General features: G+C 39.9%; 2 protein-coding genes across 3 annotated transcripts in view; one reads left to right on the top strand and one right to left on the bottom strand.

Moving 5' to 3' along the window:
* The window catches only part of LOC131137900 (4-hydroxyphenylpyruvate dioxygenase-like protein), a 35,659-nt gene extending 21,337 nt beyond the window's left edge, over positions 1 to 14,322 (top strand). The window contains exons 6-7 of the mRNA XM_058086305.1: positions 12,526 to 12,708; positions 12,779 to 14,322. The gene's annotated coding sequence lies outside the window, so the exon portion shown is untranslated. The remainder of the gene's footprint in view (positions 1 to 12,525; positions 12,709 to 12,778) is intronic.
* The window catches only part of spns2 (SPNS lysolipid transporter 2, sphingosine-1-phosphate), a 74,297-nt gene that overhangs the window by 4,972 nt on the left and 53,509 nt on the right, over positions 1 to 15,816 (bottom strand). For both annotated transcript variants that reach the window (XM_058086303.1, XM_058086304.1), the window contains 7 exons: positions 14,423 to 14,565; positions 12,761 to 12,916; positions 12,489 to 12,678; positions 10,384 to 10,449; positions 9,271 to 9,369; positions 6,614 to 6,777; positions 2,835 to 2,881 (listed from right to left, as the gene is read on the bottom strand). In XM_058086303.1, coding sequence (XP_057942286.1) covers positions 2,839 to 2,881; positions 6,614 to 6,777; positions 9,271 to 9,369; positions 10,384 to 10,449; positions 12,489 to 12,678; positions 12,761 to 12,916; positions 14,423 to 14,565 — 861 coding nt within the window. In that variant the 3' untranslated portion in view covers positions 2,835 to 2,838. The remainder of the gene's footprint in view (positions 1 to 2,834; positions 2,882 to 6,613; positions 6,778 to 9,270; positions 9,370 to 10,383; positions 10,450 to 12,488; positions 12,679 to 12,760; positions 12,917 to 14,422; positions 14,566 to 15,816) is intronic.

Genomic DNA, 15,816 nt, shown 5'->3' with positions numbered 1-15,816 from the left:
CACCAGTCCAGGGTGTACCCCGCTTCTTGCCCAAAGACAGCTGGGATAGGCTCCAGCACCCCCGTGAGCCCCGTAACGATAAGGGGTAGAAAATTAATGAATGAAATGAATGAATAGTGGTTAGCACGCAGGCCTCACAGCTAGGAAACCCGAGTTCGATTCCACCCTCGGCCATCTCTGTGTGGAATTTGCATGTTCTCCCCGTGCATGCGTGGGTTTTCTCCGGGTACTCCGGTTTCCTCCCACATTCCAAAAACATGCTAGGTTAATTAGCGACTCCAAATTGTCCATAGGTATGAATGTGAGTGTGAATGGTTGTTTGTCTATATGTGCTCTGTGATTGGCCGGCCACCAGTCCGGGGTGAACCCCGCCTCTCGCCCCAAAGACAGCTGGGATAGGCTCCAGCACCCCTGCAAGCGTAATCGTAATACCACACTTGATCAAACGTACTTAAGATTTGTCAGATCAAAACAGGACGTCTATTAAAACGTGTGATACTAATACAAGGGTCTGTCTTCCAAAAGCATCATGGGAACTGTAGTTGTTTCAGTCCAGGGTGTACCCGCCTCTCGCCCGAAGACAGCTGGGATAGGCTCCAGCACCCCCGCGACCCTCGTGAGGAAAAAGCGGTAGAAAATGAATGAATAAAGTTCTTTGGTGTATAGATGCAAACAGAATTTGGACTTTTGGACTTTAATCTTAGTCCCATCCGCGTTAGGTTGTTCTCTAATTCGACAACAGCGAAGATAACGACATTCCCAGATAACGACTGACGTTCTAGAACTTCTACTCCATGACAGCCTGCAGCTGTATAAACACTTTACCACTCGGGAAGGCAGCGACTGGACGGGTTTCGCTCCTGGATGTGATTTTCCTCCACGGGCTAACCTGTGAAGTTCCGCTGTCAGATCTCACGCTGACCCGTTTGACAGCCACTAGTGAGAGGATGTCCTGAAGTTAACGCACAGGGCGGAGTCGGGCTGAGTCCACCCGTGGAGAATGTTAATTGGGGCTCGCCGTATCTGAGCTTCCTACGGGATCGCTTGTGATGTGTAACAGTTTAGGAGATTAGGGCTGCTCGTCATCCTCATTTATTCAGCAGCGTTTCCCTGTTCACTCCTTTTCTACGTGCCGTGCTACCAAGAGTACCAAGACTCCTACTATACGTTCCAATTAGAAAATGTTATTTTAGGAGTGTAAAGTTCAAAGTTTTTTATATATTTTTTTAAGTTAATCTATTAGAAACAAATATTTTTGAAAAAATTGTTTGTGGAAAAAGTTCTCATAAGGGACTAAAGGCAGAATATTATGGTAATGGTTTAATTTCATTTGAACATGCATCAGATTACAATTGAATGCATCACATAATCAGTTCACAGTTCCACATGTCCAAAAGGAGTAGGAAGAAGCAAAGCTTATTAAATCCTACCCCTCCATTTGGTACTTTTACAATCAGTAACTGTTACATTTGTTCACTTCCTGCTTTCCTAATATAATTGTTTTTAATATAATATTTTTAATTTAATATTTTTAATTTAATTTAATTTAATTTAATTTAATTTAATTTAATTTAATTTAATTTAATTTAATTTAATTTAATTTAATTTAATCATTCATTCATTTTCTACTGCTTTTCCCAGCCAATCACAGGGCACATATAGACAAACAACCATTCACACTCACATTCATACCTATGGACAATTTGGAGTCGCTAATTAACCTAGCATGTTTTTTTTGGAATGTGGGAGGAAACCGGAGTACTCGGAGAAAACCCACACATGCACGGGGAGAACATGCAAACTCCACACAGAGATGGCCGAGGGTGGAATTGAACCTTGGTCTCCTAGCTGTGAGGTCTGCACACTAACCACTAGACCGCCGTGCAGCCGTTTTATTTAATTTTATTTAATTTTTATTATTTATTTTTTGTCATGTACCAAAGTACAAGGTGATATGACCATCCAATGACATAATGGGTACCATAGTAACTGTCCATATAGTGATATATATATATATATATATATATATATATATATATATATATATATATATATATATATATATATATATATATATATATATATGGCACATCATGACTGGTTCAAGACTCTTCATCCTTATTATTTTAGCTGTTTGAAGATGAACTATATCCAATATTAGATCCTATATTATGGTAACAAAGTCATAATATTAAGAAATGAAAACATCCAAAGATGATTTAAGAAGAAAGCTGAAATATTTGTACCATTTGCCAAGTTGATGATAATAATTATACGCTTTTAGCGACCCGCCTTCCTTTCCACTTTATGTGCATACAATGTTTGCCACATAATCATAAACAATCACAGATTGTACAACAAGAGCGGCACAACTTTGAACTTGAATCCGAACACGATAACCTTTTACTCGTAAGTCATTGGTCGTCATGAGGGAGTGTTGTTCTTCGATATCGGCCCATGCGTCCCCGTCCCCCCCACACACCCATTGTTCTACGGTGCCGAGCTGGCCGCCGTGCTGCCCTTTTACCCCCGGTTAATAATTAGAGCGTTTTTACGCCGTGTGTGTGCGTCTGATAAAAAGGCCACAGGAAGGAGGGAAGGCCAGCTCGGGCTTTTGATAAGATTCCAGATCGTTGGTGAAATAACCACGCCAAGAATGTTAAGACAATGCCACTGTAAGCAAGCCGTCAGTCATGTGTGTATTACTCCGTGCTAGCCAAGTCTGGATAACCTCATGTCAGAGTGGTGGGGGCGTGGGGGGGGGGGGGGGGGGGGGGGATTAATATGCGGGCCTTTGAATGAAAGGAAATGGAAGAGGAGAAAAGTCTGTTTACCTGATCACACCTTGACTGAAGTGGACGGTCGAGAAAGCTGGCTCAACCTGATGGGAGAGAGAAGAATTGTTGTATAATTAATCCTGCATACTGGGGGGTTGAGGGGGGGTACCCCAAATTCAGACTGCACTGATAATTGGGCTACCCCAAATTCTGCCTAGCAACCAGGACCACATACAGTAGTAGCTCGCCCACCAGTAAGCATAAATGTAGATTGGCGAATGCGTGTATCGTGTGAACGTGGGGGGACCAGGGGGGCACGCAATGAGTCCGAGCTATTTACGGCAACTCCGCATCCCGAAATAAAAGAACCGGCCACCTCGAAAAAATAAAACGATGCTCCTTGAAGCTGGAAATAGAGAGACGCGCTCCAGTGGGTAAACTTGTTCAGATCCGCTGCTTTTAAAAATAGATACGCAACCACGTACCCCGGGGGAGGGGGGTGGGGGGGCGCCGCGCCGCTCGGTAAAGTCAAGGGGAATTTATTTATCAGAGGCTTTATAGCGTGAATGTAATCTATAAATATCAGCGGTGGAACAACCCCTTGTCGTACAACGTCGTCTTCGGCGCTCTCGTTCCCTTGGGGGACGCCGTTACGTAACAACTGCTGCTCTTCAAGTTTTTCTTCATTGATAGATTTCCGAGACAAATTCATAAGAACTGATGACTTAAGACATAAAGTACTCTAATCTGGTCTTATCAACTTAGCTGATTAACGACAAACGATGACATCGGTCAAGTATTGAGGTCATAATTTTTATGACAGTTTTTATAAAAGTAATATGATAGAATATCAATAAATACTATGTATTAAATGGTAGTCCTGTCCTCACAAGGGTCGTGGAGGGTGCTGGAGCCTATCCCAGCTGTCTTCGGGTGAGAGAGGCGGGGTACACCCTGGACTGGCGGCCAGCCAATCACAGGGCACATATAGACAAACAACCATTCACACTCACATTCATACCTATGGACAATTTGGAGTCGCTAATTAACCTAGCATGTTTTTTTGGAATGTGGGAGGAAACCGGAGTACCTGGAGAAAACCCATGCATGCACAGGGAGAACATGCAAACTCCACACAGAGATGGCCGAGGATGGGATTGAACTCAGGTATCTTAGCTGTGAGGTCTGCGCGCTAACCACTAGACCGCCGTGCAGCCCTTTAATTAAATTTTATTTAATGTAATTTTATTTTATTTTATTTTATGTAATTTAATTTATTTTATTTTATTCTCAATTTATGTATTTTTATTTATTTATTTTTATTATTATTATTATTATTATTTTATTATGTTTTTATTACTAGGTCTCCTAGCTGTGAGGTCTGCGCGCTAACCACACGACCGCCGTGCAGTGAATAGGATAATACGAAACATTTACACAGTGGAACCTTTAAGAAGGTCCGCCTTTAACCGAAACAGATGCTAACCAAGTCAATTATTCCCATTAAAAAATAACGTTAATTCTTTGGGAGCAGATACGTTTTCAATGAAAGTAAAAGTAGCATTTAATGTTCATTTATCACTTTCATATCTGCATGTAAAAGTATAAAAACATGTTTTATATCGTATGCTACTCAGAAAGTGTATGTAAACTGAGGTACATTTTTGCTGTTAACTGAAAAAACATGCTAACCGGGCCTGTATTTCAAATTAATGTTGTTCTATTGGACACGGTGTTTTGTAATTGATCCACACGGTATTACAGACCAGCGACTGTAACCGACAAAGTGGCTTTTTTCGGGGTCATTCTTTCGTATGTACTGCCTTTTTCCAGAAGCTGGGGCCCAAGGAAACCACATCATAGCGTACTTATGGCAGGCATGGACCTACACCGCTGCTGTAAAATAATAATTTAACAATACACGGAGGAAATATTAACGGCTTGGATGGTAGCCTGGCAGGCGAATTTCAAAGCAAATTGGTGGTTTCCCACAAAAGCCTTTCAAACCTTTCAAGCCTTTTTTTTCTGTTTAAACTGCAGCCAGTTCCTCCTATTTGTCTTCGATGGGGGGTGTTTTTGGGTGTGGGACGATGCAGACAAAGCTAGTGCCTGCAGACAAGACGTCAGGCATCAGACTGCCATCCTGTCTAAAAATGTCCCGCCATCTTCAGCAGGAAGGAAGTCATTTCTGAGAGTGCTGGCAGCAGGGGAGTATGTCCATGTGATAAAAAAAAGTGGGACAAAATAAGCAGCAAGAAAACAAGAAGTGATGTTTCTCCCCTCGAAAGAGGATGATGGGCTGTTTGCTTTGGCCTTTTAAGGCTGCGTGCAGCTACCGTGCCCTCTGTTTTCTTCACAATGGGGTGTTAAGAGAGAGAGCCAGGAAGACGACGGGTGGCAGCTGCTAGGAAAAAGGAAGGACTCGAACTTTAACTCTAACAACTCCAATACAACTTAAACAACTTAAATATCGGTCCTACATTTATTTTACCTACATATTTAGACCATAAAAGCATACCATGTAAGGGTTTCAATGGCTTAAAGAATGCTAACAATGCTAACGCCTAGCATAATAATGCCTACCCATAAAAACGGTTAAAAAATGCAACTACTTTAATATTAGCATGCTAGCAATGCTGACATGCTAATGCCTAGCATAATAATGTCTTAAAGAATACTAACAATGCTAACGCCTAGCATAATAATACTAATTGTATGCGCCTACCTCTGAAAATGATAGTATACTTATGTTAGCAATGCTAACATGAGCATGCTATCACCTAGCATAATAATGCCTACCCATAAAAACAGTTAAAAAAACGCTACCACTTTAATATTAGCATGCTAGCAATGCTGACATGCTAACGCCTAGCATAATAATACTAATTGTATGCGCCAACCTCTGAAAATGTTAGTATACTTATGTTAGCAATGCTAACATGAGCATGCTAGCACCTAGCATAATAATGCCTACCCATAAAAACCGTAAAAAATGTTACTATGTTAACATTAGCATGCTCGCAATGCTGACATGCTAACGCCTAGCATAAAAATACTAATTGTATGCGCCAACCTCTGAAAATGTTAGTATACTTATGTTAGCAATGCTAACATGATCATGCTAGCACCTAGCATAATAATGCCTACCCGTAAAAACAGTAAAAAATGCTACCACTTTAATATTAGCATGCTAGCAATGCTGACATGCTAACGCCTAGCATAATAATACTAATTGTATGTGCCAACCTCTGAAAATGTTAGTATACTTATGTTAGAATTGTATGCGCCAACCTCTAAAAATGTTAGTATACTTATGTTAGCAATGCTAACATGAGCATGCTAGCACCTAGCATAATATGCCTACCCGTAAAAACGGTAAAAAAATGTTACTGTTAACATTAGCATGCTCGCAATGCTGACATGCTAACGCCTAGCATAATAATACTAATTGTATGCGGCAACCTCTGAAAATGTTAGTATACTTATGTTAGAATTGTATGCGCCAACCTCTAAAAATATTAGTATACTTATGTTACCAATGTTAACATGAGCATGCTAGCACCTAGCATAATTATGCCTACCTGTAAAAATGGTAAAGAAATGCTACTACGTTAATATTAGCATGCTCGCAATGCTGACATGTTAACGCCTAGCATGATAGTGGTGTTTATATACGCGTCTCCCCATGAAAATAGCAAAAAAATGCTGGCATGCTAATGTTAGCATGCTAGCAATGCTAACATGCTAATGTTAGCCATTTATTTGTGGAATTATATGCTCAGGTGTGAAATATTCCAGCTATTTTCAATCCCTGGTAATAATACCAAACCACGTACTGATTCTGTGCCTTGTCTCGGTCGTCCAAAAAGAAGAGGGCGGTGGCCAGGAAGAACATGCCACCCAGGACGATGATGAAGGGACACAGCATGAGGGCGTAGCCCAGGCTGAGGAAGCTCCACAGCGCCGACGTAGCGTAGCTTTCACGTAGGCCGTCTGAAATCTGCGCCGAGAAGAAGAGAAAGGAAGATTAAGCGTATGCAACATATGTGTGGTGGACAGGAAGTGACGTCGGAGGTTCAGAGTTGAGTTTTAGCTTTTATGGCCACAATAGAGGCAGTGTTAATATTAAAAAATAATAATAAATAAAAAAATTAAATAATAAAAATAAAATAACAAAAATTAAATAAAATTAAATTATGTAAAATAAAATAAAATAAAATTACATTAAATTACATTAAATTACATTAAATTAAATAAAACTAAATTAAACGGTTGCACGGCGGTCGAGTGGTTAGCGTGCAGACCTCACAGCTAGGAGACCCGAGTTCAGTCCCACCCTCGGCCATCTCTGTGTGGAGTTTGCATGTTCTCCCTGTGCATGCGTGAGTTTTCCGGTTCTCCGGGTACTCCGGTTTCCTCCCACATTCCAAAAACATGCTAGGTTAATTAGCCACTCCAAATTGTCCATAGGTATGAATGTGAGTGTGAATGGTTGTTTGTCTATATGTGCCCTGTGATTGGCTGGCGAAGTCCCGAAGACAGCTGGGATAGGTTCCAGCACCGGTAGAAAATGAATGAATATTATTATTATTATTACTAATACTACGGTGCCTATTGTGCATTAAAAACCTGCTTGTGTTCCTCAGTAACATTGCTGACACCTAGTGACCAGTGTTGAGTACTACACAGCATTACATCTTTGAATGTATTTTTATGCTTGAAAATGCTTCATTTTTCCCATAAAATCTGCTTAAATATACACATTTTTGTAGTAACGCTTGTATTCATCTATGAAATATGAAAAGTTGTAACCACTCATGATAGGCGGAAGCTGTTGTGTGATTTTGGCCGTGTTGTGTAATGTGTGGAAAAAACATGCTACGCAAGACACCGACACATAAGAAGATAAGAATAACACCCAGCGGTGTGAACGTGGGTTTATCATTCATATCGTGAATGTGATGTAGTAATTTTGCTGGTAAATCAGGTATAAGAGCTTCTTGTCGGGTCAAAGGTCACATTGAGTATATGCCGCACATCAGCAAAATGAGAACATCCGTGGAAGGAAGTGCTGACAGGAGGATGCGTGCGTATTATATCATCCATGTGCACACTTTCTTTGACTTGCCCGCCTCCCACTCTGCCAGCTGCCATGTCCCACTCATGGAAAATGATCCGGTTATGTGTTTCTCTTGGGATTCCTCCGTGACAACTGCCTACCAGCCACATCTCGGCTCACTGACAACAGAGTGTGCGGGCGTACAAGCCATTAAAGTCCACTCCGCTGTAGAAGGTTGAGGAAGTTCATCCTTGGAGCGCAAGTCAAAAACAGCCGAGTCGGCTTTCTCGTTCAGAAAGCTGCATGGGGTGACGGTGCCTACGCTCGCTGCGCACGTCACGATGAGTGCATCACACTTGGATGCTATACCTCAGTTAGGAACAACAGGGAGTGGGCGATGACGCACTTGGAGGATTCTGGCCGCAGAGTTGTCATTGGCACATAAAAAAAAACAAAAAAACTACCCAGTATCGATGTTCTAACTAACCTGGGACATTTGTTCTACAAAACATGGCAGTGACCGTCTTACTTTGGTTCCATTTCCAGCATTGGGGGATTCAAACACAACGCCTTTAAGCTTATCAGCGCTTGGAAATGACCCACTTCTCATTTAGGTTTTTTTTCCCTTCTGATTCACTAATCAAAGGCTTTCTAACCGAGGCGCCCGTGAGCGTAGCATACTGTCCCACAGCATACCATGTTCAGCTAAATGGACGTGCACATGCTTTATCTTATCTACAACTTTATCTTATCTACTATCCACTGTTCTTTTTGCAGCTTTTCCAGCCTACAGAATGTAGACATCAATGGAGTTACTGTATTTTCTAGACTATAAGTCGCTCCGGAGTATAAGTCGCACAAGGCCAAATATGCATAATTAGGAAGAAAAAAACTTACATAAGTCGCACAAGGCCAAATATGCATAATTAGGTAGAAAAAAACATACATAAGTCGCACTGGAGTATAAGTCACACAAGGCAAATAATGCATAATTAGGTCGAAAAAAAACATACATACATAAGTCGCACAAGACCAAAAATGCATAATTAGGTAGAAAAAAACATACATAAGTCGCACTGAAGTATAAGTCGCACAAGGCCAAAAATGCATTATTAGGTACAAAAAACATACATAAGTGGCACTGGAGTATAAGTCGCACAAGGCCAAAAATGCATAATTAGGCAGAAAAAAACATACATAAGTCGCACTGGAGTATAAGTCGCACAAGGCCAAAAATGCATAGTTAGGTAGAAAAAAACATTCATAAGTCTTCACATTGTCTCCTTTTTTATGGTTGGTTCGTTGCTATACCCCCCCCCCCCCCCCCCCTTACAGTAGCACCGGTTGCTCCATGAAACATATTCAAACTGATAAAAAAAAAAAAAAAACACCGCAAGGAGAAAAGTTTTGCAGTTCTTGCAGTTAGGGTCTTACCAGGCCTATCAGGTACGGACTTCCCGCATCGCCCAGGAGGTGGGAGGTGAAGCTCTGAAACGCCACCGCTGTTGCCCTCCGCGTGGGAATAACCACAAACTGCACAAAGACAAGAAGACGTTCATAACGCTTATTCATGGATTGGTCATTTTTATTTCATTTTTTAATCACTTTTTTTGTAATAATAAATGAGTATTAAACACTGCCTTGACGGTTAATAATATTAAAATTACATGTTCAAAATATTTAATTTAATTGTCTCAAAAGTTAATATAGTTGTTGATTTAAAAAAATAATATATAAAAAAAAACAATACATTTGATTAAAAAAACATTGCCTCTCCAGTTAATAATGTGAATTAATTGATTATTATAATATTTATTTTAAATGATGAATTAGATTAAAACCGTTTATTCATGGATTGGGGATTTTTATTTCATTTTAATAACTTTTTTTGTAATAATAAATTACTATTAAACACTCTTGGCGGTTAATAATATTAAAATTACATGTTTAAAATATTAAATTTAATTGTCTTAAAATAATATATTAATAATAATATATTAATATATGTTATAGTTGTTGATTTAAAAAAACAAATTTACAAGATTAAAAAAACAATACATTTGATTAAAACATTGCCTCTCCAGTTAATCATGTGAATTAATTGATTATTATATTTATTTTAAATGATAAATTAGATAAAAACATTGTCTCAACCATTAGTATAGGTAATTGAATTTGAATTACATAATTTTAATTTTTAAATTATTATTTTTTTAATTACATAAAAAAATATTTCCATTAAAACAATGCCTCCAAAAAAAATGTTCATAATGAATTTGATGAAAACATTGCTTCTGCAGTTAAAAATGTCTGTGAACGGATTATCTGAAATTCCTACTTTGGTGAAAAATGATTTGTTCAGTATTCCGAAATATGAAGTCACAGACATCACACAAAAGTTTTCCGAAAAAATACTTTTCAATGCACTTAAAACACATTTTGAGGGCAGAACAAATGGAAGCACAACGTGGGCATTTGTAATGACATTTATCATAATAAAAGCATTCCCATAGACGCCAAGACTAAGTATAGCTTCCCAGTACTTACCATTAAGATGTCGGCCGTTATGGCCCAGTTGAGGAAGAGCAGCGTCTCTCCTATGAAGATGCAAACCTAAATAAAGAAGACGACATTTAGCACCATACAGAGTGGCCATTGAGACGGAGCAGTTTCCACTGTGTGGCAAAGAGGAAGCCACGAGGGGGGACGTGGACGTTACGGTTCCCTCAGTATGTGTGGCCGGGCGCCGCCGCCGCCACAGAGGAAAACTGCTTTGGTTGTGCTGCGGTGGAAAAACATCTTATTAGGATTTGGCTCGACTCTACGAAAACACGCGGGTCTTCGGCTTGATTCTGATGAGACAAGCCGAAAAACTGCACGGATGATAAAGATTATACGCTTTACATTTATATAATATATATATGTGTGTATATATATATATAGGATTTACAGGGTGGAGCAGTAAACTTTGAATAGCTTGTTGTGGTGGCACTCGAACGTTGCGGGACGGCTGGTATTGCCATTTAGACATTTTCTTCCAAACAAACCCTTTGGGGATTTGTTTGCAGTGGAACCTATGCGGTCCGCTTTTAAACGGGCCTGTTGATGTGAGTTTCCTGCTAAGGGAACACCCCTCGCTCGGGCGCCAGCGCTCTGGCCGTGCCTGATATCGTATGAGCGGACACACGCCGCAACCCCCAGACGCAGGCGAATTAGCGATGTGTTGATGAGACAACAGCTGCCAGAGGTCAGTCTGCCCGAACGAGGCAAAGCGGACCGTGTCGCGTTCTGATAATGTGACACATCTGTCGGCGCCGTGCCGTGAAAGCAGAGCTTGTATCTCACGTACGAGGGCGGCTGCTCCGTCAGATGATTTCATGTTTTAACAGACGAGAGCTCTCACCTGTTTTTGACACTCAGGGAAGTCGGCATGTTGCAGAAATATCATTATTAGTTAGATCGGGGGGGGCATACCTGTTCCACACTGTGGACAATGGAAGGACGAAAGGACCACTTTGATGATGTAAGACGTTCTAGGCTACGTATTTCTAGAAGAAACCACCTCAGCTTTGTGATCCGGGTGGAAAAGGCCGATTATTAAAATGAATTTCAGTCTTAGCTTCGTTTTTCCTGGGTATTTTTCATAGTATGACTTTATTCCTATAATATATGGCTTTATTCCCATAATATATGGCTTTATTCCCATAATATACGGCTTTATTCCCTTAATATTTGACTTTATTCCCATAATATTTGACTTTATTCTTATAATATATGGCTTTAATCTCATATTTGACTTTATTCCCATAATATATGGCTTTATTCCATAATACTTGACTTTATTCCCATAATATATGACTTTATTCCCATAATATTTGACTTTATTCCCATAATACTTGACTTTATTCCCATAATATATGGCTTTATTTCCATAATATTTGACTTTATTCCCATAATACTTGACTTTATTCCCATAATATTTGACTTTATTCCCATACTATATGGTTTTATTCCCATAATATTTGACTTTATTCCCATATTTGACTTTATTCCCATAATATTTGACTTCATTCCCATAATACTTGACTTTATTCCCATAATATTTGACTTTATTCCCATACTATATGGTTTTATTCCCATAATACTTGACTTTATTCCCATAATATTTGACTTTATTCCCATAATATTTGACTTTCATGAGTGGCCAACTGCGTTGTTGTTGTGAGCAATTTCCTGTTTGATAAAAGTGAGAAGTACGTCTGGCAAGCCAAAGTTCATTGTTTCAGAGCAATGGCCGCTAAGGTGCAGCATTTCCGGACTCGAGGAGGCATTTAGACGATAAACGTTCTTCTCTAACTTTACGTCAGACTTGCTCATGACAACCCAAAAGTCTGTTTTTTATTTTTTATCGTCTTTTTACACTCCTGTCTCAAGTATCGATATAAAATATGGGAACATTAAACGAATTACGCCTCAAATTGGTTTGAAGTCCAAGCAAATGGGGCTTAATAATAACGCCTATTAGCCCCACCCACATCGGCCTTTTGTTGTGTAAGTCATGGAGTCACTCCCAGGTTAAATATTTCTCGATCATTTGTCAGCCGTTGGTGGCCAAACATGCACGTCAGGCATCTCCAACATGCGAGTCTTACATAAGCTCCTGTGATGTTCTTCTTTGCCACGACAAAGATGAGGCAGATGAAGATGGCTGAGCCCAGCATGCTGACGGCGCACACCAGCGGGTCGGCTCGCTCCGTCTTCTGGCGGCACAGACGCGTGGTGGCGGCCCCGATGAGCACGCCTAACAGGCCCGTGACGCATGTGATGGCCCCGAAGATGAGACTGAAACGTAGAAGGGATATTGTCGTTCATGTGCGTGGAACATTTTGGTCGGAAGAGGAAGCGGTAGATTGATTTCTCTCACGTCTCCGTGCTGCTGCAGATCTCCTTGGTGCCGCACGGCTCTGCGGTCTTCTGCACCACCTGAGCTCTGGCCAGGTAAATGGGAATCCACATCCCGAACGCACCAGTGGCGAAGGACACGGCTGCGGACGCCATGGAGGAGAACACGTAGCTCCGACTACACAGGGGAAAAAAATTGAATCAGTAAAAATAAACTACAATAGCGCTAATTATTACCGTATTGTCTGGACTATAAGTCGCTCCGGAGTATAAGTCGCACAAGGCCAAAAATGCATAATTAGGTCGAAAAAAACATACATAAGTCGCACAAGACCAAAAATGCATAATTAGGTAGAAAAAAACCTAAGTCGCACAAGGCCAAAAATGCATAATTGGGTAGAAAAAAACATACATAAGTCGCACTGGAGTATAAGTTGCAAAAGGCCAAAAATGCATAATTAGGTAGAAAAAAAAACATACATAAGTTACACAAGGCCAAAAAAGCATAATTAGGTAGAAAAAAAACATACATAAGTTACACAAGGCCAAAAATGCATAATTAGGTAGAAAAAACCATACATAAGTCGCACTGGAGTATAAGTCGCACAAGGCCAAATATGCATAATTAGGTAGAAAAAAACATACATAAGTCGCATTGAGGTATAAGTTGCACAAGGCCAAAGATGCATAATTAGGTAGAAAAAAACATACATAAGTCGCACTGGAGTATAATTCGCACAAGGCCAAAAACGCATAATTAGGTTGAAAAAAATCATTCATAAGTCGCACAAGGCCAAAAAGCATAATTAGGTATAAAAAAAACATACATAAGTCGCACTGGAGTATAAGTGGCATTTTTTGCAGGTAATTTATTTTCCAAACTACTTGACCAAAACAGACATTACGTACTCTTGGAAGGCAAGTTCTAACATGAATAAAAGATTAATATTTTAATATGTCCAGTGTTTATGTAACAAACACCTTCTTCATTTATAAGTCGCTCTGGAGTATAAGTGGCAGGAACAGCCAACCCAGGAAAACAAGTGTGACTTATAGTCTGGAAAATACGGTATTCGTATTGATATGATGATATGATGAGGAGAGTCTAAAATCAGCATGATTAAAAAAAAAATGGCCGTGTGTGTTGTAAGGCGTCTTCTGCTGCTCGAAATGAAAGCATTATTAAGTCACTGTCTAAGTCACTAACTTCACGTTGTGTTGTTCACCAAGGTTTAAAAACACTAGACAATGTTTGAACGCTGAATTGTGGCCATGTGAAGCCTTAAAGCGTCTTTGACCAGAAGTGCTAAATAAAGTGAAATGCAGCAAGAGCTGACAGTTTTATGTCGGGGACAAAAATAACACGCCATTAGAAACAGCGTCCAGACGTGCTGAATGTAGAAGATTGTGTTGCTCGACACTCGCGCTATTCCTCAGATGAAGAACATGGCGCCTCACTTGGACTACACGTTGCAATACGCCCCCACGGGAGGACTTTTTTTAAAGCTATTTTAAGAAATGTGGCGACCAAAAAAGGTCATATAACAAAAGTGACACACATCCAAAGCTGCCCTCGCTCACGGTTGAGCGTGTGTGATTGACAACAGCTCGCTGTGTCTGATGATTTTCACGCCATTGACGGCGTCAGCGTGCTAAGGATGTAGATTTGAATCTAAAAGCTTACTTTTTCGCCAGCGCCTTCATGTCGCACAGCCACGACGTGCTCGTCTTGATGCGTCCTCCCATCTGGTCGGCGCTTCCTCGCTTCGGCTCGGGCACAAAGAGCAGGATCAGAGTTCCCGCGGTCATTCCCAAAACTGGAGACACCTATTCGGGAAAGGAGAGTTTCGATAAAAGGAATAAACCTTGGAGGAGATTATATACGTATGTTGTTCCTGAAGTGCTCATTTTTGTCCGATTACGGAGGTGAAGCGTTCAAAACCAGGTGTAGTGCACCTGGACGTTGGGGCTGGACTGAGTCCATACCATCCGGTCTTGGTGCAGCAAGGCTCCTAAGAAGGGTTTTGGCTTTGACAACCGGTCCTCAGTTAAATGTGAACTGTTCTTATGCACTAAGAGGCAGGGGTGTCACAATTTAGGATCACAATTTAAGATATTATGTTGCATTGTGGACAAAGATCACGTGTGACAGTGAAGGGTGGCTGACGTCATCGGCACGTTTTTCAGATTTTATCACTCTGGGGAAAAAATGCAGTTTCAGGGAACCCAGAATCATATACCGTATTTTCCGGACTATAAGTCACACTTTTTTTCCTAGGTTGGCTGTTCCTGCGACTTATACTCCAGAGCGACTTATAAATGAAAAAATAAGAAAATAAATGTTAAAACTAAAGACAAATGTGAAATGTAAATGTTAAAAGAAATGTTAAATATATATAAATAATATAATGTAAATATTATAATATAATATAATATAATATATATATAGACCATATTTTGCAGACTATAAGTCGCACTTTTTTTAATAAGTTGGCTGTTCCTGCAACTTATACTCCAGAGCGACTTATAAATGAATGTTAAAAAAAAAGAAAATAAATGTTAAAACAAGACAAATGTGAAATATAAATGTTGAACTAAATGTTAAATATATAAAAATAATATAATGTAATATAATATAAATAATATAATGTAATATAATATATATACCGTATTTTCCGGGCTATAAGTTGCACTTTTTTTCCTAGGTTGGCTGTTCCTGCGACTATATTCTGTTTGCATTGGACGGATGACTTTTGGAAAGAGAAATGATCTTTTCATGATCTTGCATCGGCCTCAAAAGCATTTCAATGCACTACTGCACATTGAAATCATCTAAATTATGATACAGCAATGATGGTATGCCAACGTACATCTATATTCATGTAATATCTGGAGGTTTGGGCATACGCGTGTTTATTAATGGGTGAGATCTGCTCATCTGACACAAATATCTCACAAAGGCAAAAGCAGTTTCATCTTTCAGGGAGCGTTTTGCATATTACATTTGTACCTGATAAAAACACTTTTATATGCACAAAAAGTGAGCGTGGCGGCGGCTTAGGCATCTTGGAGGTGTGA

Source organism: Doryrhamphus excisus, chromosome 11, assembly GCF_030265055.1.
Source record: "Doryrhamphus excisus isolate RoL2022-K1 chromosome 11, RoL_Dexc_1.0, whole genome shotgun sequence".
In the NCBI taxonomy this organism is placed as follows: Eukaryota; Metazoa; Chordata; class Actinopteri; order Syngnathiformes; family Syngnathidae; genus Doryrhamphus; species Doryrhamphus excisus.
The sequence above is the reverse complement of the archived record's forward strand: the minus strand, read 5'-3'. Positions and strand labels throughout refer to the sequence as shown.